At 42.3% G+C, this 26105-nt stretch overlaps 2 protein-coding genes across 5 annotated transcripts; one reads left to right on the top strand and one right to left on the bottom strand.

Moving 5' to 3' along the window:
* Window positions 1-149: 149 nt before the first annotated feature.
* vrk3 (VRK serine/threonine kinase 3) lies at window positions 150-7025 on the top strand. Of its 2 annotated transcripts, none has more exons than XM_019886612.1 (15): window positions 150-219; window positions 1062-1264; window positions 1380-1493; window positions 2020-2121; window positions 2452-2604; window positions 2844-2981; window positions 3066-3121; window positions 3872-3938; window positions 4080-4161; window positions 4268-4364; window positions 4441-4533; window positions 4848-4980; window positions 5186-5303; window positions 6201-6259; window positions 6333-7025. In XM_019886612.1, exons 1-15 carry the CDS (start codon window positions 200-202, stop codon window positions 6467-6469), a joined length of 1572 nt encoding a protein of 523 aa, XP_019742171.1. In that variant the 5' UTR covers window positions 150-199; the 3' UTR covers window positions 6470-7025. The 2 variants fall into 2 exon arrangements, with proteins under 2 accessions (XP_019742171.1, XP_019742172.1); XM_019886613.1 differs by having other exon boundaries at window positions 187-264.
* Window positions 7026-7231: 206 nt separating this feature from the next.
* Window positions 7232-24801, bottom strand: ripor1 (RHO family interacting cell polarization regulator 1). 3 transcript variants are annotated; one of them, XM_019886603.1, is made up of 17 exons: window positions 24672-24801; window positions 20170-20256; window positions 19946-20079; window positions 19798-19876; window positions 19670-19693; window positions 18941-18994; window positions 18702-18851; window positions 18547-18610; window positions 18427-18470; window positions 17336-17461; window positions 16207-16355; window positions 16021-16129; window positions 11635-12177; window positions 9773-10173; window positions 8647-8737; window positions 8460-8553; window positions 7232-8033 (listed from the first exon to the last, which is right to left on the bottom strand). In XM_019886603.1, the coding sequence occupies exons 3-17, from the start codon at window positions 20035-20037 to the stop codon at window positions 7954-7956; spliced, it is 2100 nt and encodes a 699-aa protein (XP_019742162.1). In that variant the 5' UTR covers window positions 20038-20079; window positions 20170-20256; window positions 24672-24801; the 3' UTR covers window positions 7232-7953. The 3 variants fall into 3 exon arrangements, with proteins under 3 accessions (XP_019742162.1, XP_019742164.1, XP_019742163.1); XM_019886605.1 differs by lacking the exon at window positions 20170-20256 and having other exon boundaries at window positions 24672-24795; XM_019886604.1 differs by lacking the exon at window positions 20170-20256 and having other exon boundaries at window positions 19946-20118; window positions 24672-24794.
* Window positions 24802-26105: the final 1304 nt, after the last annotated feature.

The raw sequence follows: 26105 nt of genomic DNA, 5'->3' as shown, positions 1-26105 counted from the left end.
TTTTTGTCTTGAGTCTATCGCTCTCGCTAGCGAGCTTGCTTGCTGGCTGGCTGTCCGTCCGTCCACCGTCCTATGCTTTCATCTGCCCACGTGCAGTTCTCCTATGTTCCTATAGAGGCAGCATTCTTTTGCACGCTGTTAGAGGCTGCAATATTATTCCATCAAAGAAGAGAAAGACGTAAACACAGACGTCCTGATCATGGAGAAGAGATTGGAAAGGTACTTCTAAAGTCCATTTGGTGTCATTTTTTTTTTTAATTACAGGTACAAGATTTATCTCTTCTAGACGCTAACAAGATGCTAATCGATGATACATTACAAAAGGCAGGCTTTTATATATTTTCGAATAGTTTAGCTAGTAGTGTTCGCAGCGACCGACCAAGATATGTTTATGACCACTAGTGTCTGGATTATTTGTTGCCATTTCAAGCTTTTGGTATGCTGTATGTTCATTGGCCTTTCACAACAACCGAATTTGCCAATATTAATGCCCTTACGAAGTGTTATACCAATACATTACGTTTAATTTATCATGTACACCGTACATAACCAGCAAGTCAATACTGTATGTTAGCTAATCTGGGGTTGCAATAATAGCTTTGATATGCAGTAGCTCGCAGAAGTGCGTAAACCCTGCACATTTATGTGAATATTGTATTGTACTTTATCTTTGCATAATTCTGAAGAAATGCCACTTAGCTTCAGTGTGAAGTAGCCAGTTGTAAAGCTTGCAAATGTAATATCCCCTCAAACTAACACACATCTTTGAACATCTGAACCGTATAGTATAAGCATACCACGAAGTTCTAATGTTCAATAAGTGTGTCATGTGACTCTTTTGTTTCACAAGGTCTCAGAAATGTGGACCTTAAGATGGATATCAATGATAATGAATACATGATCATATAACTTTCCAAATGTATACTCTCCTATCATTAGCCACAGGTTGAGTTAGATTGTGTTTTGTTGACATTATATTAGCAGTTTATTCAACACCATCTTATTGTGATGTTTTATTCATCTGTTCATATTAACCACACTATGCGCACGTTCTCTTGCAGAATGACTTTCCGTTTCTGCCCTCAGTGCGGCACAAAGCTGCAGTCCGGTTTTAAATTCTGTCCTTCATGTGGGGAGAAAATTCCTTGTACCACCGAGGCATCTGCGCCGGAAGCCACCAAACCTCCAAATTTCTCTCCCCCTAAAGGGGATGAAGCCATTAAAACAGGCCATGCATCCAGCATGTGCTATGAGGCAACAGACGGTAAGATTATCTTTGCAATGTACACGTCAAGTACAATTGCACACTCTAGTAATATCCGACGCAAGAACTCTATCAGAAGTGTTGGAAACCCATCAATATTTTTCTTCATTTACAGTGAATGAAAGTTTAGTTTCTCCTCGTCCTGCACTGCGTAAGACTCGTAACTCCCTCCGCCTGGACAGGGAAGTCAAATTAAATGAAAAAGAAGATGCTCCTCCAGTGGCACAAGGTAATAATTACCCACTTATTTTAATATTTATTTATTTTTTTAAGTTCATTTATGATTCTTTGTTTGTTTGTTTTCACATGCTACTGTATTATGAACTTTCCAAACCTTGTAGGTATCCTAGATTGTTGCTTCCAGTTTTTTCTGAACGTCCTCCCCGATGTTGGAAATGAAAATATAAAAATGTAGCCAATTGTATCATCGGCATATTTTTCTCAAATCTGAAAGTCTATCCATTTAATTGGAAGGTCACATTTGACCCCCCCCCCCCACACACACACACACACACACAAAATGTGCAGTTGCCTCGATCCAGCTTGCGTGGATTGCAATGACCTGGATGACTGAGAATATAAACAGACATAAGGAAAACCCCCAAATTTTTTGCAAACACATTGGCATTTTTTTATAGATATTGTGAATGTCACTCAAAAATTCCTGAGGCTCTTATGATAGTAGGCTAATGATATAACAGATATCCAGATTAATAAAACGGTAATTTGCATCATTGTATTTTCCTTTTTTATAGATAACAGTATGTCTTCACCAAAGCAAACTCCAGTCAAACGTGTCAAGAAGGCAGCAGCTGTTGGGGCTTCTCCCCCTCCCATCTTAAAACCTCCCAGATCTGGTAAGCTTGGACAAAAAAACAACAATCCAACTTTCTAGAGTCAACGGTCGTATTGACACCTATGGATGGATAATGAACCCAACGTGCCTGTGGTTGGAACGTGGGAAAAAGTTCTTTGACATTGCGCTCCTTGTGCATACCTTGGCCGACAGAGGGAATTTTAATATGGACCTGTATGAGCCAAAAAAAAAAAAGAGTTTCTAAGTGACTCAATAAGCTGCGGTAATATTGGTCGTAGTTTGCAGAGGGTAAAGACTCGATGTTTGTGAGTATTATGCTTGTTGTGAAACTCAACCGGAATGATGTCTCATCCGTCAACATTATCTACAGGAAGGGGCAGAGGTACGCTCCTGCAACCTGTGGAGGAAGGAGAAAGAACGACAGATGTCACGATGAGGAACACAGAAGAATCCACGGTGGACAGCTTGCCTCTGACTGTCTTCTCTCCTCTTTCCTCTCCTGCCTCCAAATCTCCTTTCAAAGGTGAACCAAACACGCACACCAACCACATTATACAGCGACGTCTTGGCCACGGGCCATCGAGCCACCATTAATGACAAACCCCGCAGCTGCACAATCCTTTGACGTCCAATAGACCGGCTGTGACAAAAACAAAATGGATGATGCCAAATAAGAACCATCAGAAAGTTCGATAGAGCTCTTGTTTCATCTGAATCCAAGGACGATTTTCGAAGAGTGTGCATGTCTGAATGAATGTGCAGGCAGAGGACAGAACAAAGCGAAGAAGGTGGCTGCCGTGGAGCGACTCGAGGATGGCGAGGAGCTGACAGACACGACAGGCAGGAAGTGGACGCTGGTCAAGCTGCTCAGTCAGAGCCTGACAGAGCTCGTGTATGAAGGTAACAGATCACGTGTGACGTCAGCCAGTACATGAAACCAAATCCAACATCTGTATTAACTGCAATATCTGGATTTATTTCCAGTTGTGCACAAAGGGTCGTGGTCCTCCTCGAAGGAACCTGATTATATCCTTAAACTGGTGAGTCTAATATTTAGTTTCAAAATAAAATACGGTCGGCACCGCACACCAGCCGATTGATCCTCACACACATTATCAACACGCTGCAATGGAAAAACTATGACCCCCCCCCCCCAGCCTTCTTATTGCAAAACATTTTGATGTGCTGCATACAAATGTTTTTGTTCGTGAACCGCAAACTACAGGTAGTATTCTAATTGTCAAGACAGAATGAAATTGTTTGAGAGCCCGTGTTGCGAACCCACCTCACTTCAGAACAAGCAGCAGCTTGGCAGATATTGAACAATTCTTCTTTAGCGCATCTATCTAGCCAGCTACCCAATTCAAATAAAGTACTGTAAGTAAAAACAGAATACGATTTGTAGATCATGTTCAACCTACTGTATATTTAATTGAGTACTACCAAGACAAGATATTTAATGTTCAAACTGATCAACTTTATTGCACATGCATTTTGCTGAGAGACGCTTCGCTTTATAATCCAGATATATAGATATTGAAATTATGAATATAGTTAAGTATTATTTTAAAACATAACATATACTGTACGTTATGATTTTGGGTTGGCGGTGGCAGGCTTAATCTCGGTTTTACCGTGAATTTTTTGTGAACGATTCGTCCTCTCATGTAGCTAAATGAGCTACCGTAGATGAATTTGCAGCTGCCAATGTGGTGCACTACTACACCCCCTGCTAACTACGACCACAACATGCATCTTCTTCAATGAATAGCTGCACATTTGAATTGCAGGGTGCTGAACGAGGAAGAATTTACAAGGAGCAGAACTTTCTGCAGAGGGCTGCGAAGCCTTCATCTGGTGAGCATTTGCTTTTTTTTTTTTTTTTCTTTCTTTTCAAAAAGCGTTCGACATTCCACAAGCTACTGCTACATTTACTGGACTTTGAGAATTGCCGTTTTCAAGCGCTTTTATCATCAGGCTTCCCTTGCATCTTTGTAGTGGCCAAGTGGATCAAGCAACATGACTTGGATTTCCTTGGAATTCCGTCCTGTCTCAGCTTCGGTCACACGGATTCTTACAGGTGCACTTTTGAGTTTGCACTTTTCTACCATCGCCCCGACCACAGCCCCCTCGCCCATTCACTTCACAGCCAGAGTGTCGTAAAGCCTTTCTGTCACCATTTTTAGGTTCCTGGTTTTCTCCGCCATGGGCCAGTCGCTCCAGACTGTCATGGACAACAGTCGTCTTCCCGAGAAGACGGTTCTTCATCTTGCCTGCAGAATAGTGAGCGAGCTTCCTTTGCCCCTTGGTCCCCTCGCCTCGTCCTCCTAGAAGTTGATGTGTTGCGCGTCCCTTGCAGCTGGACGTGCTACACTACATCCATTCCAACGAGTACGTGCACGCCGACATCAATGCCGAAAACGTCTACATCCAAGCGGGATGCCCGACGCAGGTTGGGAGGACGCTCGCTGACGCATTTGTAGTGCCCCCACTGTACACCCCACTCATTGTGTGCGTTTTGTGTGTGCGCTTCTGGCTGTGTCACATTGGAATGTGTGTGTGCGTGCCTGTCTTTTGCATCCGTCTACCTATTTCTGGCTGATGTGTGTGGCATGTGCGTCTGTCTTTGTGTGTCTGCAAATGACTGTATGTGATCATGTATGTGCTTGTGTGCACGTGTTATCTGTTTGTGTGCTTGTGTCTCTTGAGTTTTGGTTTGTGTGCTTGTGTCTCTGCGTATGCATGTACCTGCGCACGTGTTTTCAGATATATTTGGTAGGATACTACCACGCCTCACGCTACTGTCCCGGTGGACGCCACGTGGGATATCGCCAAGGCATCCAAGAACCACACGAAGGATCGCTCGAGTTCATCAGCATTGATTCGCATGCCGGAGCAGGTGAGTTCACGTCTTAGGATCGTCCTCCATGAGTGGCTGAAGTGCATCACTGTAAATCGTAATAAAAGCACAAACAACCCCTCCACCTGAATGTTTGAATAGCCAAGTATTTTTTGGGAGGGGCTACTGTGCGTTGAAAGTTTGAGTAGCACTGTTGTAAAATAAGAACCGTCAGCCGGCGTGAGGTTTCAAGGTGCTCTTTCAGCTCCATCGCGGCGCAGTGACCTGCAGTCTTTGGGCTACTGCATGCTGCAGTGGCACACGGGCGCGCTGCCATGGAGTGGCCTCACCGATCCCGACCAGGTGGCTGACCTCAAACAGAGGTGAGCATTTGTTTTCTTACATTTTACTTGCACACTCCATTGATTTTTTTTTTTTTTTAATTAAAAGGGAAACCAGACCAAAAATATGTCATTTCACTAATATGTTGTATGCAGCCCCACCAGGCTAAACCCAGCAGTCTGTGAGTTAAGTAGCAAAATACACACGTTATTTTGTCCATCTCAGGAGGTGGCCATTTTGCCACTTGCCGTCAACTGAAAATGACATGACAATTGCTCAACGCTCAGGTAATGACCAGTTGCAGCCCAGCTTCTGAAGGTCAGAGGACCAAACTCAGAAAAAAGGTGATCTGTTATTCATTGTTACCTGAGCCCTGAGTAACTGTGATGTCTCAATCAACAGCAAGTGGCAAAATGGCCACCCCCTGAGACGGATTTAAAAAAAAAGTGTATTTTTTTGGTAATTAACTCGTATTCCACAAACGCAATATTCATCAAAATGCTGTGTTCAGACTGGTGGGACAGCATAGAACGTACTATTGTAAACACAATTTCGCGGTTGGCTTCCCCTTTAAATGGGAAGTAAAATGAAAACTTTTCCTGACTTTTTTTTGCTTTCAGCAGAAGCCTGAATATTTTGTGCTAACACTCACTGGTATTTGGAACTGTTCATAATTTTCTCCCCCTTGAAATGATTTATCTTGGTCTCATTCTTTTATATCACAAAGCTGGCCTTTGAACTGGGGTGTGTTGACTTTTTAGACACGCTATAAATTATTGACAAGAAATTGGTTTGGTATATTTTTTAGTCAAGAACATGACATTATTTGCATTGTATGCAAATTTTGGTGACAGGGGATCCATGTTCCATGCGGCACCGGTACTGATGTTGCCGTGTGCATTCTCCCATTTCATGTGTATTCATTGTTCTTATTTTAGATACATGGACGACGTTCCAGCACTGTTGAGTCACTGCTTTGGCAGAAATAAAGCTTCGAGTGAGTAAATATGTAGAAATATCACGACAAGTAACTGATTAATAGCTTACACGTTGATTTTTTTGTTGTTTAGGTGCAATTCAGAGCTACGTGAGCACAGTGTCAGAGCTGCAGTATACGGAGCAGCCGGACTACTCGGAACTGAAAGCCAGGCTCGCCATAGCCTTGTCGCACCTTGGAGGCTCAGTGGAAAAACCCCTCAGCTTTTAGCAAGGAACCGAAAAGATGACCCAACACGAGTTGCAAATATTTCACTATTAACCTGAAGAATGACTGCAGAGATATAATGAGGGTTTTAAATCTCACTTCAGTATTTATTTTTATAGCTTTTATTGAGCTTTTATTGCTGCTGCTAGGAATGGTTAAACTAGTGGCGGGATTGTGTTTTAATTCGTAGCCTTCTCACCTTTAAGTGTGTTTATGCAGGAATAAATTCCCGGTAATTCATGCCCATATATGTGATATTCATATTGAAATTTGACGTTTGCATATAACATTGGCTAACTGTTTTTTTGTTTTTTTTTTGAGCTCTTCATTTTGTTTTCTTTCTCTGATTATTTATTGTTTAAATTGTGATGCTCATGCTCTTCACAGGTTGCATATTAATGCACTGCTTTTGACAGGAATTCTTTGTATAGTGACGTTTTTTTTTTTTAACGTCAGTTCATTTCACCTTGTGTTGTCGACAAACGCTGCCTGAAAGCAAACATGAATTGACCGTTTTGTAGCAAATTTTCAACTGAAATAAACATGGTTCTTTTGCAAACCGTTTTTACTTTGGAAAGAAATCAGGATGTTTGTTTTAAAGAAGAATTTATAAAGTTTGAACATTTCTGAACATAAAACATTTCAGGACAGGTACAATTCTTTATATGAAACAGTAAATATCTCTTAAAGTGAACACTCTTAAAAGTAATTCCAAAATAAACACTGAAACATTTGCCTGTTCAAACCCCCCCCCCCCTTTTTTTATACAACCTTAACATCTGTCACTTGAGGCACTTTCTGAATGAAGAGGCTTTTTATATGACGACAAAGAAAAAGAAATGCAGAGACATGGTAGCGCTCCACTGAGGCTGGAATTTGTACACGCCGAAATGAATCAGTTAAGCCTCGTACAACAGACATGCTGGCAGTGTGAGGCAGGTACACTCATGCAGGTTTAAATATAATTTTACACCGCATATTGCATCATTTTAAAACAATCCTGCCGAATGTACATATGTATCCCTAAATCGCTTAAGTCATAAGGCAGTTCAAGTCCTGTTGTAGCTTAAAAGACAACGTCAAACGACTAGTATACATTAGCGCGCTGTGGAAATAAATGACCAAAAAGAGCTTCACTTGCTGGAAAACACTGCAAAAAGTGCCCAGTCCCACCAGTACTGCAAACGCAGAACTGGCCCCAGTCATTGATGGTAAGCAAAATGCATCCTCTTCGTGTTGTTTCATCACTTAAATACAGTGAACCTGCTCTTCGTGGAATATTTTGAAACAAAGTGGTATGAACGCAGGCCACACAATGCCTTTGAAAGACTGAGGACTTTGGAAAATGAAGAAATGTGTTTGTGGTTCTTGGTCAGAACAAGGCGAACGTGTGCACAAACTCTGCAGTAATGGAAGAGCTTGCTTGTCGACTTGGCAATGAGCACGTTTAGACAAGACTGGAAATGGTCGCGCTGCGGGCCGGCCAATTAGAACACAGTGGTGGCCAAGTGGCTGGGAGTCGGGGGACGCTCCGCCTCCTCTTGAACATCGTGTGACGTGTCCTGCTCTGGAAGATTCAAGTCAAAGAAATCAAAACCATAAGTTGAGCTATTTTGGTTTCTACTACAGTACAAAATCACACAATTGTGCCATGTGAACCTCTCTTGTCTATGATGTTGCGCATATATTGATTTGTATAGCACTAACAAATACAAGTGGATTGGATTCGATATTCGCAGGGATAAGCAGAGGTGGGCATCCTGTCAGGACTGACGGAAGCTCTCTCAGTATGTCACTGACGGACGCACATTTGCTGACAATTGACGAATGATGGGAACCCCCCCCCCCCTCCCTATGCCGTCAAATGCCGACAGACCTCTCAGTCTGTCATTGACTGACGGAGAATGGACGGTTGGATAAATTAATAAATACATTAATTAATAAAATTTCATGGAACAAAGAGAACTGAAGTTTAGGACCGCCTCCCACTCACCATGTGGCTCTTCTCCCTTTTCCTCACAGTGCCCCTCCTCTTCCCCGGGGAGCCGCACCTGACTCAAATCCTGCTCCTCTTCTGCACTCGACTCCTGATGGAAACATTTTGGGTTTCCTTTTTTTTGGAATACTTGAGCATGTTGACGACGAGAAAGCGAACTCGGCCGGTCAGCCTTGCAGCGCACCTGCGATTCGGAGATGCGGTCTTCGTCAGAGTTTCGAAATCCTTCCGGAGCCTCCATGAGGAACTCCAACACGTCTCCCGCCTCTTCATCACTGTCGGTGCAAAATACGGAAAATCACAGGAAAAGGTTTGACTTTCGAATTTCAATCCTGTGTTTAAATTACTTCCAGTCAGCTTTTTTTTCCTTGTCGGGGGCACATTTGTAATTGTATTCTTTATAATTCATAAAATTGTGAATGAAATAATGGAGTGAAAACAGAATTCATTCATTATTTTATTCCATCCATCCGTCGATCCATTTTCTAATCTGCTTATCCTGAAACGGGTCGCAAGCGTGCTGGAGCCTCTCCCTGCTGTCTTCGGGCAGTCGGTGGTGTACACCCAGAACCCGTTTGGGCAGTCGGTGGCGTACACCCTGAACCCGTTGCCAGCCAATCGCAGGGCACACGGAGACGAACAACCATTCTCGCTCACACTCACGCCTAGGGACACTTCAGAGTGTTCCATTGACCTGCCATGCATGTTTTTGGAATGTGGGAGGAAACCGGAGTACCCAGAGAAAATCCCCGCAGGCACGGGGAAAACGTGCAAACTCCACACAGGAAGGCAGGAGCCAGAATCGAACCCTGCACCTATTGAATGTGAGGCCGGCATGCTAATCAGTCGAACACAGTGCCACCCCCGACCCCTTCATTTATTTTACTCGTATAATATTTAGGTCTCATTTTAATTATATACAATAATTTCAGTGTGAAAAGAAATGAAGGGGATACAGTTTTATGCATTTGTAAAATTGTTTACTTTAATACTAAAATAATTATTTGGTATCATTTTAAAAATGCATCATTTTTTTTCATATTATCGATTTTTTTTTCTAACCAATCCTCTGTTATTCTCTGAAAAATCTATCTATTCTTTGGCACTGCCATGCGGGATTTTGTGTCCAAGGAACTATATTAAAGTGAAGGGAGGCGCTTCATTTAGTCAGGCCGTAGCCTCGTTTTTACAGGAAAAAAGAAAAATGCTCTTGCGCCATCTTCTGGCAATGACAAACCTTTTTGTTAATTACTCTCCAATTGGCAGAGGGGCTCTGTCACTCTTGACGGTACTCAAAGGAAAACACAAACCTTGCTCCGGAGTCCAAGATTTCTTTGCTCTCCTCCTCTTCCTCCTCCTCTGCCTTCTCCTCATCTATGTTGTCTTGTTCACTCTTGTTTTGATCTTCGCCAGGCTGTTCCTCGCCTTCTTGCTTTGCTTCTTTCTGTTCCTCTTGAGGCTCTTCCTCCTTTTGTTGCTCATCTTCCTCTTGATGCTCCTCTTCCGTTGGCTGCTCATTGTCTTCATGCAGCTCGTCCATCTCTTTCTGGACAACCTCTTCTTGATGCTCAGCCTGTTCCTCCTCCCCCTCTTCCTCTTCCTCTTCCTCCTCCTCCTCCTCCTCCTCCAGGTCAGAGCAGTTGAGGAAGTCAAAACTCTCAAGCGCAGTCTCCACTTCTTGAGTGAAACTAGAAGAAGTGGGAAACGGGACCTGGGAAGAAACCAGACACGTTAACACTTCAACTACCCACTTGACCAATTAGTAGCAAATGATCATTTGCTGAGTAATTCCAAAGATTTTGTTCTAAATACAATAGACGTGGAGATAAGCGGTTCGCATAATGGATGGATGAATGTTTGAAGACAATCACCCAAAATAGGCAAAGACTGAGACATATGTAGTATTCATCTATACAGATACAGCATTAAAATGTTTTTCCCCATGACAATTTTCCTGAATTTTTGTAGCCATGGCTAATACGGTAGCTGGTGACACAGTTTGGAGTCCGGCATGAGTTGTCCGTCGCCGACTATATAAGAACTTGAGCACTCTCATTCACATCACGAGTTATCCAACAAAAGTGCAACACGCAGTTAGCGAACTAGCAATGCCGACACCCTAAAAATGCACGTTCCCTTCGGTTAGTCTGCTGATGTGCCACTTTAGAGCGCCTCATCAGCCATGAGTGTGTGTGAGTGTCGTGCTGAAATCGGCAGAAGTGCCAGGAGGGGAAAAGAAGGAGAACCGCAATAAAATACAATGCAGCAGGTACTTTGAGAGTGCTAACAAACCCAAACCCAATGATGGGCTAACCTAGTGTTGTTTTTCTATAGAAAGAAAAACTCTATTTGACAACCACAAATGCTGCATTTGTATATCTAATGTAAGTGGCCGACAGAAACAGACGCTGTATGTTTATATGAATGTACGTATATGCAGTGTATGCTACATGACAGGATGGTCAAACACATTTTGGTCATGAGCCTCATCATGGTCACAGTTTCCCCTTAGAGGGCCATCATGACTGTGATACCAGATCAGTGTATAATTGCCTAATATGATTACAAATAAACACATTGATAAATTACTAGTTAACTAGTTAAACCATTATTGATTTTATTTTAAAACTTCCTGAGCACGGCAAACTAGGCATCGAAATTTAGCACCGACATTTTCGAATTTGAACAATTCCGGGAGAACCGTAATGTTACTCCCGCTTTTCGATGCCCAACCCTATTCTAGCCGCTGGGCACTTTGAGGAGATAAATATTTTTACGGCTCAAACGTGCACACGAGGAGAAAATTGTTGGTACCACCAAAAACAATCAAGAAAAACTAAAATACATTTGAACTGAGCCATTATTTAAGTAATTCAAATTATTTCTCTCTACTTAAGTGCATGATTTAATTGGCATAATGTGACCGTGGCTTAGAATAATATAAACTATACCTGATATTTGATGAATGGTTGGGCCTTGTGGATTTTATTGCTGTCATGATGGTGGTACTTGGAGAGCCAAATGTTTTATTTAGTGTAACACTTCTGAGAAGTGTAAAATGTCTGAGAAGCAGTGGTCCAATGGAAATATTTCATTTTGTATGGATTTTAAAAGGGGTTAAAGTTAAAGGCTGGACTAGCGAAACAGCGAAGAAACACAAGCATCAACTTACATTTGGAGCTCCATCAGAATGTTTTAAATCCTGATCTGTCTGGCTTGGTCCTTCACCTTCAGCGGTCCCTGCTCCGGTCAGGATTGTCGAGTTCTCAGGTGGATCTTTGCCCGGACATTCATCCGTCCTCTCTAACGACTCGGCAGCCGTGGAGGAAACGTCAGAGCACGAGCAGCTCAGCTCCGCCGAGGTTTCCAGAAGCTCGGACGATTGGGCAGACAGCCTGTCCATCACAGTACATTCCGGGCCGGTCTCGCCGACTCGGCTATGAGAGGAGGACGTCCGCGGGTGGCCGTTGTGCACCGAATCTCTCGGGGAGAAAACCTCGCCCGCTTCGCTCTCGTCCTCTTCCTGATTGGACGACAACGACGGCGTTGAAGCGCTGGACTTGTGCGGTGCAGGGACGCTGGTATGCAGTACGTTGGAGGCCGACAGCCTCTGAGCGTGGTGGGCCAGGGCTGGACTAGACGAGTCGTCGGAGGACTCGGAGGAGTTGGACCAGACGGTACCGTTGTCGAGCTCTCCTTGTCGCTTCAGCAGGGACTGGAGGAAATAAGATGATGAAAATAAACAGGTGATATAATGTCATTGCACAAATATGCACACCCCTCTTACAACTGGGATGTGTCTGTGTTCAGAATTAGGGCTGAACAATTAATCGAATCCAAATCAAATTTGCACTGTAGTAGAATGACAGCATGACAGGTGACTTTTTTTTTTTTTTTTGCTGTCTAGCAGAAACCTGAAAGCTGTGTGCTAGCACTGACTGCTTTTATAAACTGTTTATAATTCCTTCCACCTTATGCCAGTTCCAGCTGAAGAAAAACAGCCTCAAAGCATGATGATGCCACCTTGCTTGAGAGCAGGAATGGTGTTCTTTTGGTGATGACCAATATTTTCATATTTCAATCGGAATCTGAATACAAGAATTGTATAAAAAAATTCAGAAACAGATGGCACTCAGTAGAATAGAGATCTTCATCAAGGAAAAATGATTCCAGTAGGACCCATTTTATCTTCAAGTCACGTGACTATAAAGCTAACGCTAACACATAATGACAAACCAACATGCGAACTCATCCAGCAATGATACTGCATCTTAGGTGGCAAAGTGTTTTTCTGTTTCATTATGAAATTTCTATGTAGTAAATGGCAGACTATTCGCTACAACTACCGTTTGCTGGTGATGCCATCCACCTGATCAAACTGCTTTACAAGAAGGACAAACTATTACAACAACAACTTAAACAGTGGTTGTCAAAGCTCCCTGCAGTCAGGTCTCAAGGTTGCACATGACGGTCATGACCACAGCTCACAAATGTGGTGTGTAAGTAATGTCCAATGGATGTGTTCCATGCGGGATGTGGAACAAATGAGGGCTTTCAAACCCATAAGGCCACCGCGATTCAGGTCAGGTTAAACAGATTTATTCAGGGAGCATGCTGAAATCAAGAACAATGGGCACATTTTAGCGCCAGCAGGAAAAAGAAAACAGGTGGAAAGGAGCAAACATCCTATTTTGCTCCGCAGTTTGTAAACAAAGGAAATACACATTGATGTTTTTTGAGAAACAGAAATTTAACCGTAAATTACTCCTGGTTATTTCCAGTATCTGTTATTTTAGCTGTTGCTGTAATCTTCATTGCCTATTGTGTGAGGCACTTTGGGTTGCTAATCTGAAGGTGTTTGAATATAAAAGGCTGTTTCCCCCCCATATCACTACTTTAAAGGCGCTTATTTTAGTGTGATTTTTTTTTTTCTGTCTGTCTGCCTGCCTGTCTTGTATCTACAAGGGGCCCTTGTTTAGGTTCAGTTCGTTCAGCAATGATGGAACCCCAATTTTTAAGTTGATGTATACCATAATCTAGCAGTACTTTAATCACAATTACAGAATTGATATTTGTATCAAAGATATTTCTAGGCCTTAAATATAAAACAAATCCACGCTTCATGGAGTGCTTTAGCATATCTATGGAATTTCACATAACACGGTAGCATTAAACTAGCGGAATTCCCTAAGATTAAATCATAAATTTGTTTGAACATGATCTTAAAAACACAATGTTTAATTCCCTTTTGTTTTATGTGTCACTTTTAGAGTGAACTTCAACTGTGACAAAAAACAGCTTGAAGCAAGCATGTTTAGCTTCTTATTGGGGAGGGGGGTTGTAATACGACGGTTTCCCATTTCTTGATAGCGAGCGAGTGAGAGCAGGCGCTACGGAATACTTTAAAAAGTGTGGTTTAATAATTTGCCTAATTTATTTAAAGTGTGTGGGAACTATGCAAAACATGTTTCTTAAGGTCTCTCAATATTGTGTATTTTCAACTATCGTGAGTGGGTCTGGAAATTGGGGGATACACTGAATGGTGCCAATTGAGCAGACTTTTTTCTATTGTGGAACAGGTACACACTAGCTCATTGAGCACTGTTTGAAATCTCGAAATGCCACACAGTATCATCAGTGCTATTGTAAACCGAAGACCCCCTCCCTATATAGGAAAATAAGGGAATGACTCATATCCAACAGGTCAGTCACTTGCTATCACTATTGAACTACAAAAGTCCACCAACACTAAAACTACATTCCACACACCAACTGTACATCTCTGGATGGGGCTCTTGCATGGCTCAATGTGCGCTGTAAGGAAGCCGTCCTGTCCATCACGCCCTCGTTGACTGCCTCTGTCGGCCGGCGTCTTCGCACGGCGCCCCCGAGAGGTATGCTCTTCAGCGAGGTGAGGAAGAGGAGGAACATATTGGACGGCTACTCAACCACTATTAAACAGCTACAGGGGCCGCAGCTCCGCTCATACACGCTTCCGCTGTCACACCTCCCGCGAGCGCCATCACTGGCCGCAGGGCTACTTGCGTTAGGCACGCCACTTCCACAACCACATGACCTGACACACAGTCCTGTGCGATTATTCTCACACACATCAGTGCTACTGCTACACACAAAGCAGGTGGGGAGCAGCTGAAACAGAACAAGCCAGTGAAATGAAAGTAATAGCAAGCCATGATTGAGGCAAAACAGATCGATGGATATCCTCGCTGGCCACTTTATTAGGTACACCTGGATGCTCACAGGTGTAAGCATAATTTTTCAAAATACAACCCCTGGGGGATATGTACCATACCCACACACAATAGGTGAAAATCCACTATATAAGTTAAAAAAAAAAAAAAAAGCACAACTATTTAATACTGCCCGCACACTCATTTAAACAAATAAAAAACACGGCTGTTTTTTTGTTTTGAACACAATAAAACAAACTGCAAGGATCAAATGTATAGAAAATACTGTACGTAATGTAGTGTTTGTGTACATACTTGTGCCTTGAAGAGGCGGGGGTAGATGGGGTGGCGTGTGAGAGCTTAGGCCCAGAGCACCTTCCGCGTGAATGTGATCTGTGATTTGTTTTACGGCATTCAATCAATTGCTGTAAAGTGCATTACTACTGAAGGGAAGTATACTGTAAAAACCCTTTAAACACACACACACACACACACACACACACACACACACACACACACACACACACACACACACACGAACAGTATAGTGTAGGCGCCCACGATGACCCGCAATATAGCTGGGAAAACACTCGAACAATGTTTAGTTGACTGATGCTTTTAACATTTATGAATTATGCAACATATTGATGAATTTGGTTGTAGTTTACAGTACCGTTAAACCTCACTGAATCATACTGAAAGGTTTGTCCTTATTTTAAATGATTAGGGATAACATCATTTTACCCACACACTAAAACCTAATTTAAATGCCTTAAAATTCACTTTATGTACATTGTAAACGTAGTTCAACACAAAGAAAAATAATGGCAAGCATATATTGTAAAGAAAATACTGTACTGTACATACTGTTGTATCTCTGTGTTATATGTTTGCCTTTAAGAGGCGGGGCCTCGTAGTGTGGCGCAACATTGGCAAACGAGTCTGCGTTGGAGTCCTTGCGTGTCAGCTCCGTGCAAGTGTTCCACATTTTAACGTGTTTTCATTTTTATACACAGGGAGACGCATCAGCAACTGTGACTCTCATGACAGATTTCCACCTTGTAGTAGGAAGTTCCGTGATGGACAAGTAAGATAGACAATCAAAAAGATCCATGATGTAACGGGACAGCGCAAAGTGAAGCACAATATAGTGGGGCAACAGTGTCTTAGGCACCTCTCTGTTCAAAGCAGCGTGGCTAAACACTGCTAGCAGCTAGCTACCACATTAACTAGAATGACAGACCAACAGCAAAGTCAAATTTGAAGCTGCACTGAATGGATCATATAAGGTGCACCAGATGAAGTGGCCGGCGAGGAAACAGGTTTAAATGGAGAATGATGACATGGGAGAGTTCGTGTTGACTCACATAAAACACTTGTTCCCGCATGGAGGGCGTGTCTGGAGGGCTCTGATTGGACAACAGACGTTTGGAAACGGTACTGCAGGACGATGTCTGGTCATCCTTATCAAAAGGACTGGAAGAAATATGATGACTTTATATAGAGTTACGTTGAGTGACTAAAGGGTGCGTGCATATTGCAAGTGTAATTACCTCCATGTGACTTCCAAGTTCAGCTTAACTGTTCCCAGGTCGTTAATATCCACAGCAAGCGTCTGGGGGAGTGGGCAGAACAGGTCGAGCATTTCGCAGGACACGCTACCCACCACCACGTGATTGGCCAGACTCTTCAGCTCTGTCACCTGAAAATAAAAGTCAGCCATGGGAGGCTGTTTCATTTTGTATTTTCCTCTTTGAGCTGGTTATGGAATTAACTCGATCCAAAATAACATAAAATACAAGGAGGTCCGAAATAAAATCCAACCATTACAACTTGGCCCAATGAGAGCTAACAGTTGAAGATGTGGTAATCGCAACAATTCATGCAAAATAAACCAACCACCGTGAATTACTGTTTGCACAAGCTTGCAATTTCCTCCAGTTACCGCAACTTTTCTGTGAATTGGCCCAATCACTGGAGCGTTCCAACAGATTCATCAATCATAGCAGTGCCCCATGAGAAATTCCTTGTTTTTGATGTGACGGAGCCTTCATATCGCTGGCATCAGGCGGAAACCTTCTCTTCAAAAGATACCATCACTTTCGTTTGGTCAACAATTTGAAAAGATGACATACCCATGTGGGGACTGAGCAACAGTATCAATTTGTGAAAAAAATCGGAAACTGAACAAATTTGGACATCGGGGGTTTTGACCCAATGCCAGCGATACATCACCAGTATTTTTCTGTGAGTGTGTGTTAAAATTGTCAAATCAAATACGTCTTTAAAATCCCAAGCTAAATGTGTGATGCAATCAGAATGGTATTTGTGTGTGTGTGTGTGTGTGTGTGTGTGTGTGTGTGTGTGTGTGTGTGTGCGCTCGCACGCATGCATGCATGCGATGTTACTGAGTGAAACAGATCATACTACTTTTTCCTAATATTTCTAAACGCTTAAGAACCATAACATTTCCCCCAATTTTTGGAAGGACGGGGTTAGAAGCCTTTGAACATCTTAACATCCAACTGAAAAGTGATCATGTTTATGATGTCACTAATGTGTGGTTGGTGACCAAAATCCCATGTGAAGTACAAAGCCAACTGAATGGGGAACATTGCACTAAGGAAAACAGAAATTCCCTGGTGGACGTAAATATTAATACACGTCCCATTAGGCACTTACCTTGATTGACAAAAGTTCAGCGACGAGAGGCAGGAAAATGTAGTCTTCGCTGTCCCACATCTGTTTGCTGCTGACTTCCACGCGTCCTCGAAGCCTCCAGCGTTGACGCCCGTAGCGCATGAGCACCTGGCAAATGAGGGAATAGTTCGCCCTTTTCATTCACAGCACCTCTCACATTCAATACAAAGACCTTGATATAAACCTCAAAATATTGATTGTTGGAGTGATTTAGAGGCTAAATGGACACCAACATACACTCACTATAAAGCAATAGAACACTCATATTTTGCCAGCCAAAAAGGTGAAAAGGCAAGATTCTGATCATGAGGACATCAATGTCAAGATCTGCCCTGTGATTTGCTGTAGGCAGCCTCTTGCCCAAAGTTGGACGGGATTGGCTACAGCTCACTGGCGACCCTAGAAACCAAGGGCTACAGAAAATGGATGGCTGGATAATGACTTTTTTTTTTTTTTATATAAAAGTAAAACGTTTTGTAATACAACGTACCAGACTCATTTTGGATGTCAATTTCAATTACTATATTTTGCACGCATACACACACAAATCCCATCTCTGATTGCATGATGTGTCAGGCCAGCTCTGGCCCCCAGGCCTTGAATTTGACACCCGTGTTCTAAACCAGCTCTTGAATTTGAACTGTTTCTGTCTATTCTGCCTGACCCACTGGGCTCCAGAACTCTTTTTGGGCCATCTGAATAACCAAACGGCACATTTGAACATCGCCATGTGTTTCTGAACTGTTGGAGTGAAGCAGTGCGTGCTTGGAGTGTATTTCCAAACACACCCACGATTGGGTAACTGGGATTTTGGGGTCTGATCTCGACTCTACTGTTTTTGGTCTCAATTTTTGTAAAATAAATTTTCCCCCCAATGCGACTTACAGTCCAGAGTGACATATCGTTTTTTTTCCTTCTTCAGGACGCAGTTTTTGACTGGGGAAATTTATAATCCGGAGTGACTTATAGTCCAAAAAAATACCAGAATTTCAGGAAGTAACCAAATTAAGACTTTTCAAAAATGAATGCATGCATTGAGTGTGTTTTATTGTTGATTTTTTTTTTCTTTTTACCTCATATTGGTCACCCGCACACAGCCGTGCAAAACCAGCAAGACCTACAAAATGAATGAAAAAATATTGCTATGAAGAGAAGGAAGTGAAAGTGATGAGTTCACAAAATGAGTCACTCACCCTTCATCTTGACATGAAATTCTCCCATGTGGCTTTCCAGTTCGCTCTCAAGCGAGCACATGTGCTGCATGCAAACCAACATGACTGTTAACATCAAGCAAATATATTTCCCCAAAAATTGAACCCAGTACACTGACTTAGGGTTAGTAACTCACCTCCGTGCATTCCCTAAAGCCCCTGCTGGCCTCACTCAAGCTCTCCCTGGCCTCTTTGCTCCCAGTGGCAGAGTTAAAAGCTGCCACCATTTTACTTGCTCCATCTCGGAGCCGCCGCTGTATGCAGTAAGCATCGTATAGCTCCTCCACCTACAAGACAACACGGTTTCACACACACTGAATGGAAATAACCATAACCTGTATAAGATATAGTTAGGAGTTGAATCATTCAAAAACACCTTGCTGAGATGGAATTCCAAACGCCGCATGAATCTCTCTACTGCTTTCACTTGCTAAAAAAAAAAAAAAAAAAAAAGTAAAGCTAGGTCAGGTAATCAAGATAACACAGACCATATTGCATCATGAATCTAATGTGATCCAACATAACAGCAGAATCAAAAACTACACCTCCTTTTTTCAGGCACAGCCTTTCATTGAGGTGCCAATCAGGAAATTTATTTGTGCGATATGTTATCTGCTTAAAGTCACCTTTTTGCTGCTTTTATGCTGAGGACATAAAACATAAAAAATGTGTTTTGGCGACATTTTCTGGCAAGCATTTACATTAGATTCTGAGGAAGAATTTAATTTAGTCAGACCATAGATTACCTAATAGAAAAAGCGCTTTGTCGCCATTTTGTGGTACCGACAAACCTTTTTGTGTTGGTGCCAGTTAGTTGCAGATGTTCTCTATTTGTGGCAGGGCTGGGATAAACTGTATTTTGAAACATGAGGGTTACCTTCAGAAGCAGCTCTCGGCATTAAGGTGTGTAGTGCCATACTACTGCAAACCACAGTAAGAATATTGTCACGTTCGTACCGCTGCGAGAGTTTCACTCAAAACTGAGCGTTATTTTCTTTTGGACATATTTTCTGATACAGATCTTATATTGGATCTTATTAGATTGTGTAAGTGTACTTAAAGTTGTGACCAGTGAATGTACACAACAGATGTGAAAGAAACCAACCTTATCCTGTTCATACAAAGAGCCCTGTGGAAGAAAATAAAACATTTAGCATCACAAAGAGTCTAAATTGCATCCCGCCTGGCACCACTCGATAGCAGCAAGACTTGTTTGAATAGGCAACCTCTCACCAGTCGACCGTTTCTCTTGTTTTCTCGGATCTGCTGGCCTAGAGTGTCCAGCTCCAGCTGGTGGACCTGCAAGTATGACCTAACAACAGCCAATAATAAAGGGTTTCAGTGATGTTCCAATGTTTCTATATACTAAATATGCACTCACTGTAAGCCTCTGCGTAAGGCGGCGTACACCTCGTCCAGCCGCTCGGGCTGGGGGGTTTTGGCGGGGGGCAGCTTGGTGGAGCCTGTGAACATCCTGCTTCCTTACAAGGCACGTTTCTCTTGGATCAAACAGCGCTGAGGGAGCGAGCAGCCCAGAGGCAATGTTCATTTTTGCTATAAGACTATCATAAAGAAAGCACACCAGAGGAAGAAGGAGGGTGGTACCTGCTGACTGAAGGGTCCTATGACTACTGGAGCATGCTGGCAGGGCCGACTGTAGCACTGGGGCTTTAACAAACCAAAGGACATGTCCTGTAATGGTGCACAAAGTTGAAGTGAGAGGCCCGTCCCAGCTCTGCACCGAGGGGTGTGAAATTTTGACAACCCATTAAGTTGGAAACTTTCCATGAGAATTATATACAAAATTAAGGGTTGGTTCCAAAAAGGTAACATAATGTAGTTGGGAAAACTATAGTTTAGGATGATCCTGACGAAAAACAACCGTATCACGCAAGTACGGTGGGAACTTGAATTCCAAGTGCCGCAATTTAAAAGTTTTTCCAGTTTCATGTTGTGGCTTGGTCGATTTTTAGTTTTGTGTTGCCAGACAAAATTTGAGGAAAGGAAGCTTCAGATAAGTCACGGATCGACTGAAGTGAAACCAAAAAAATTAAGCAGTGAAGGTACATGTAGCTGTCTTTGCCCTTGCATGTGGGCAAAGACAGCTACATATTTTGCATTAATGTCTGCTTATGACAAAATAAAAATATTCATATACATTCACATACATTAATGCTGAAAGGTAGGTACAGGTTATGGAGAAACATATGCTGCCATCCAAGCAATGTCTTTTTCATAGATGCCAATGCTTATTTCAGCAAGACAAAGTCAAACCACATTCTGCACATCTTACAACACCCCGGCCTTTGTAGTAAAAGAGTACCGCTACGAGACTGGAGTGCCTGCAGTCCAGACCTGTCTCCCATTGAAAATGTGTGGTGCACTATGAAGCATAAAACAAAAGACCCCGGATTGCTGAACAGCTGAAGCTGTACATCAAAGAAGAATGGAAAAGAATTCCACCGACAAAGCTTCAACTATTAGTGTCTTCAGTTCCCAAACGCTTATAGTAAAGTGGTAACACAGTGGTAAACATGAGCCTGTCTCAGCTTTTTGGGAACGCGTTGAAGCCATAAAATATGCTAAAAAAAAAAAAAAAAAGTTTATTGGTTTGAACAGGAAATGTCTTGTCTTTGTAGTGTATTCAATTGAATATAGGTTGAACATGATTTGCAAATCACTGTATTCTGTTTTTCTTTACGTGAACACAACGTCCCAACTTCATTGGTGTTGGGTTGTTAAAAATAACTATATTAAAGTGATAGACAGAAACCTCTTTCACTTCCACTCTTGGAAATTTTTTTAATTGGCTGAGTCACAACATGACACATTTGCGGCGACCACAGTGGCCACCATGCAGTCTGCTTCAGCTCGTCTCTCATTGTCTTCCTTCCATACTCTTACAGCAACTCCCCTCCCACCTCCACATCCACATGCAGCAGCCGAGAGCAGGAAGTCTCCTAGCGGCCTCTGCACAGGAAATTCTACACAGACGCTTAGCCAGAGAATTTAAAAACTACTCCCGCAATGTGGGTGAGTGTGTTTACAAAAAAAGAAGAATCCCTCAGGAATTATAGAAAAACGTACAGAATACCGTGATCAGGGTTATTACAGGAGGAGGGTTGTGCCTGAGCTAAACTAGTTACAAAAGAGATTATAGTCTTTGACTTAAATCTGTCAAGCAAGAACCAAACCCACATTAACACGTGGATTCTGTGCATGAACAAGGGCTCTCAAGCAACTGGTGGTGGTTCTGCATTTTTCTAACTTCCACTCACAACCAAAAACATTTAAAAATGCATACAATCAATTAAAAAAAAAAAAAGAAAAAAAACATCACCTTCCACTGTACATACGCAGAAATTTGTTGTCGGATAAATCTGTGAACGCACTGTTGTCTTTAAAACTCATAATGCAGGCAGGAGGGTCCCTCAGTGACAAAGCACTAATCTTGGTGACATACTGGGAGGATTAACAGGAGGGGGTCCGGGATTGGGTTTAAAAATAAAAAGCGGAAAAAGCGCCATATGCTACCATGTGACACGTTTGAGACAATTTTTTTAAAAAAAACTGCAACACTTTTGACACTCTTAGGCAAACAACAGATTCTGAGTAGATACCAATGTGCGCACACACACAAATGTACATACCGGTACCATATAAAGAATCAAACACTGAGGGTTTTCCTCTCAATTTGATGATCATTTATCCCTTTCCCTACATTACAGATCATTAGCTGCATTAATCCTCTCCAAGCAAGGGGGGTGCAAACAAAGAGGACACTGTTTGAAAGCAACTCACAAGACTGGAGTTTTCTTTCCAAGAAAACGTCACGCACAAGCCACACAATGCTTTGGCTCGTTTGGACTGACATATTAATGACAATGTTCTAAAATGTATTATAGGAGGTGTATATTAAAAAGTCTGAAAGGACACTCAACACCAATATCTTGGCTGTGTTTGGAATCATTAACTTTTTCCCAACTCCAAACCATAAGATAGGGATTTTTATACAGTGAACTATATTGTTGGTCAAATGAAAACATTTTTGAAAAATTACTCAGATGCACCATAAATGAAGTCGTTGCTGCCACATAGTTACTACGTCTTGATCCTGACATGACTTCCTTTGATCAATCATTTAGACCAGTGGTTCTTAACCTGGGTTTGATCAAACGCCACGGGTTTGGTGAATCGGTCTCAGGGTGTTCGATGGAGCCTCTGCCATGGAGGTTAAGACACACCTGACTCAACATGTCAATTAGTTATGACACTCCCTCTTGGCCATCACTGGCTGCAGATGATCACATTACATTGCTTGTCCAATCAGTGCTGCAGGAAATTTAGTTCGCTCAGTAGTCAACGTGTGACTGTCGTGATAGTACGTCCTGTGATTTGTTTTAATACATGCTATGTCAAAAAAAACAAAAAAAAAAAAACAAAGTGGTCGGATGAATTTGTACAACATGGAATCACATGCATCACAGATCGTGATGAGACTGGGTTCAGCATCCTATCTGCATGATTTGTCATGCCAAGTTGAGCAACTCTAGTCTCGCACCGGCATAACTGAAGGAAAATTGTACTTATACAGTATAATGATTCATCCATCCATCCATTTTCCAATCCGCTTATCCTCACAAGGTTCACGGGGGGTGCTGGAGCCTATCCCAGCCATCTTCGGGCAGTAGGCAGGGGACACCCTGAACCGGTTGCCAGCCAATCGCAGGGCACACACAAACAAACAACCATCCACGGTCACAGTCACACCTAGGGACAATTTAGAGTGTTCAATCAGCCTGCCATGCATGTATTTGGAATGTGGGAGGAAACCGGGGTACCCGGAGAAAACCCACGCAGGCCCGGGGAGAACATGTAAACACCACACAGGTAGGCTGGAGCCGTTATTGAACCTCTGCATTGTGAGGTCGACGCGTTAGCCACTGGACCACCGGGCCGCCTTATTAATATTTAATCAATCACACGAATTGAATAATATATATAGAAGTGAACAGTTCTTCAAGATTGACATGCAAATATGTTGAATTTAAAAGTGAAATACAACTGAACTGTTCAAGAGGAGTCATTCCGATACCACACGTCTCTGATCCACTGGTGAAAGGACACCTTGATCCTCTCCTCTTTCATCTATAACTGCTTCAGACAACAAAGTGTATGCAGGAAAGTGGTGAAGATTGCACGACTGTCTGTGTCCTATGTGTTGTGTTGTGTTATTTTTGTTATTTTGACTTCAAGATGGCACTGCAAGAGTGGCTGCCTTTCCAGCAGCTCCTATATTTTGTTGTTCTACTTCTTCCTTTCATAACTTTGCTGCTGTGAAGTGGGAATTTCTCCATTGCGAGACTAATAAAGGTTTTCTTATCTTATCTTAGTTTACCAATCACTCATTTAGATAAAAATGTGAGAGTACACACTTGATAAACTTACTTGGATGGACAATTTAGTTAAGTGGTGTAATGCACTTGTAATGACTCACAGTTTAATAGGAATTCAATTAAAAACACGTAAAATGGAAAACTGCAAGCCCTAATTGTGACGCCAGCATCTTAAAATGGCAGTCAAACAATAACAATGACTTGTTTTCTTCCGCTGTTCGACTAAGGCTAGCGCGATTGATGTAGTCCAGCCTGCTGAGTCCATTTCTGGGAGAAAGCAGTGACGATGAGTAGCGGCGTTGCAATTAAAAACTCAACCTCCTCTCTTCGAGATTAGCGGATTAGCTAACCCGGCGGCAGCGGGCCATATAGTCGGATAAACAGAGTCGTATCACAGCCGGGGCCGCTTCACTTGGTTCTCGGCGGAGGATGGAGAGTAGACCCGAGCAGCGAAAAACTTGGAAGTCAGATTTACATTCCACGAACCAGAGCCAAAATACGGCCTTTACGCCTAAATAATCGCTCGTGGAGAAATAAACATAAACACGTCTGGAGCGAGAAAGCCAAAAAAGGAGAAAAACAAGAACGACGAGCTGGCGGGTATCAGTCGGACAACATCCCAGGAAAGCGACTTGGCGTCGCCCATGGAGAGAAATCTTAAACGGGCGCCTTGTTTTGTGACCTTGGTGATTAAAACAGGCTTCCTCCTACCTCTCTTTGGAAGTCCGACAGGCCGGGGAGTTTGGCCGCAATCCCATGTCCAACACGATGCTCCTCCACACACTTCTTCAGAGTTATTCTGGGCGCTGTCCTTCTCCTCGATTTCGCTGGGGTTTTTTTGTGTCCACAGAGTTGAGCAGTCGCCAAAAATCGACTTCCTGTTGCTCACTTCAAAACAAAAGCTCACCATGACAATCACGATTTGGGGAGGTTAAATAGCCCTCACCACTTTTGGTTGTGATTTATTTATTTTACTTTTTGTTTGTTTTAATCATGATGTGAAATAAAGCAAAAACAGGGGTACATGAAACAAAACTGCTAATAAATATTACCACTATAATGACCAACAGTATAATCCAGGAGCGAAGCAGGTTTGAATACTTATAAAAAACAGAGATCGTTTGAATTCCTGAGGATTTAAATGTTACAAGACAAAAGATATCACTTCCAAAATTAAAGTACACGCTTTCATGAAAAATGTCAAATTCGACATCAACAAAGTCATGAGAAAAAAACGAATTGTATGACAAAGTTTTTCATATGGAGAAAGACAACACCTAGAGGTTGACAGGAATAAAGTCAAAATATTACAAGAAAGAAAAAAATAACGATCTGAGCATTACTACTTAATACTACAAGAAATATCAAATAATTTTATGACAAGAAATTAAAAAAAAAATCAAAAAGAAAAATATCTGAAATGTATAATTTTACAGGAATAAAGTCAAAATGTCCTAGGTAAAAATGTAAACATTTTGTGGGGGGGGGGGGGGGGACTGAACTAAGATACAATTCCATTTCGACACATATAGATAGAAAATAAAACAACACTCAGTGGCATAATTTATTGTTTGAAAAAACGAATACTGTACAGTACTGTAATTTACTATGGAGCTAAGGACTAAGGATGTGCAGCTCCATGTACATCTTTGTCTGTATTATACTACCCCCTGGTGGCCAAGGCACGTACATCAGAAGGAGCAGGACAATATCCATTGTATAAAACAAAAATGTATCAACAACTATTCAATTCCATCCATTATTCAATTAGGTCATAACTGCATGTTTTTATTAAATACAATACAGTAAAATAAACGGGGTGGCACTGTGGTCAACTGGTTAACACGTCCACCTTGCAGTACAGAGGTCCAGAATTTGATTCCCGGATCCGGCCTTCCTGTGTGGAGTTTTCATGTAACCCCGTGGATGTGTGGGGTTACCTCCCACATTCTAAAAACGTGCAGCATAGGTTAATTGTTTACCCTAAATTGTCCTTAAGTGTGATTGTGAGTGTGGATGGTTGTTCATCTATGCGTGCCCTGCAATTGGCTAGCAACCAGTTCAGGGTGTACCCTGCCGACTGCTCAAAGACGGCTGGGATAGGCTCCAGCTCGGCCGCGACCCTCGTGAAGATGAAGCATTTCA

The sequence above is a fragment of the Hippocampus comes genome, unplaced genomic scaffold (genome assembly GCF_001891065.2).
Source record: "Hippocampus comes isolate QL1 unplaced genomic scaffold, H_comes_QL1_v1.1 scaffold261, whole genome shotgun sequence".
NCBI lineage: Eukaryota > Metazoa > Chordata > Actinopteri > Syngnathiformes > Syngnathidae > Hippocampus > Hippocampus comes.
Note: the sequence above shows the minus strand (reverse complement) of the source record. Positions and strands in the feature narration are given on the sequence as shown.

Excerpts from the sequence above, each read along its gene's own strand:
- vrk3 (XM_019886612.1), top strand. The coding sequence starts at position 200 with ATGGAGAAGAGATTGGAAAG. Across the intron at positions 1,265-1,379 it reads GTGCTATGAGGCAACAGACG|TGAATGAAAGTTTAGTTTCT; the intron begins GTAAGATTATCT and ends CTTCATTTACAG. Across the intron at positions 3,939-4,079 it reads GGCTGCGAAGCCTTCATCTG|TGGCCAAGTGGATCAAGCAA; the intron begins GTGAGCATTTGC and ends GCATCTTTGTAG.
- ripor1 (XM_019886603.1), bottom strand. The coding sequence starts at position 20,037 with ATGTTCACAGGCTCCACCAAGCTGCCCCCCGCCAAAACCCCCCAGCCC. Across the intron at positions 17,462-18,426 it reads GTGCGGGTGACCAATATGAG|GTGCTCATGCGCTACGGGCG; the intron begins GTAAAAAGAAAA and ends CTCATTTGCCAG. Across the intron at positions 8,554-8,646 it reads ACCGCATCTCCGAATCGCAG|GAGTCGAGTGCAGAAGAGGA; the intron begins GTGCGCTGCAAG and ends TGTTTCCATCAG.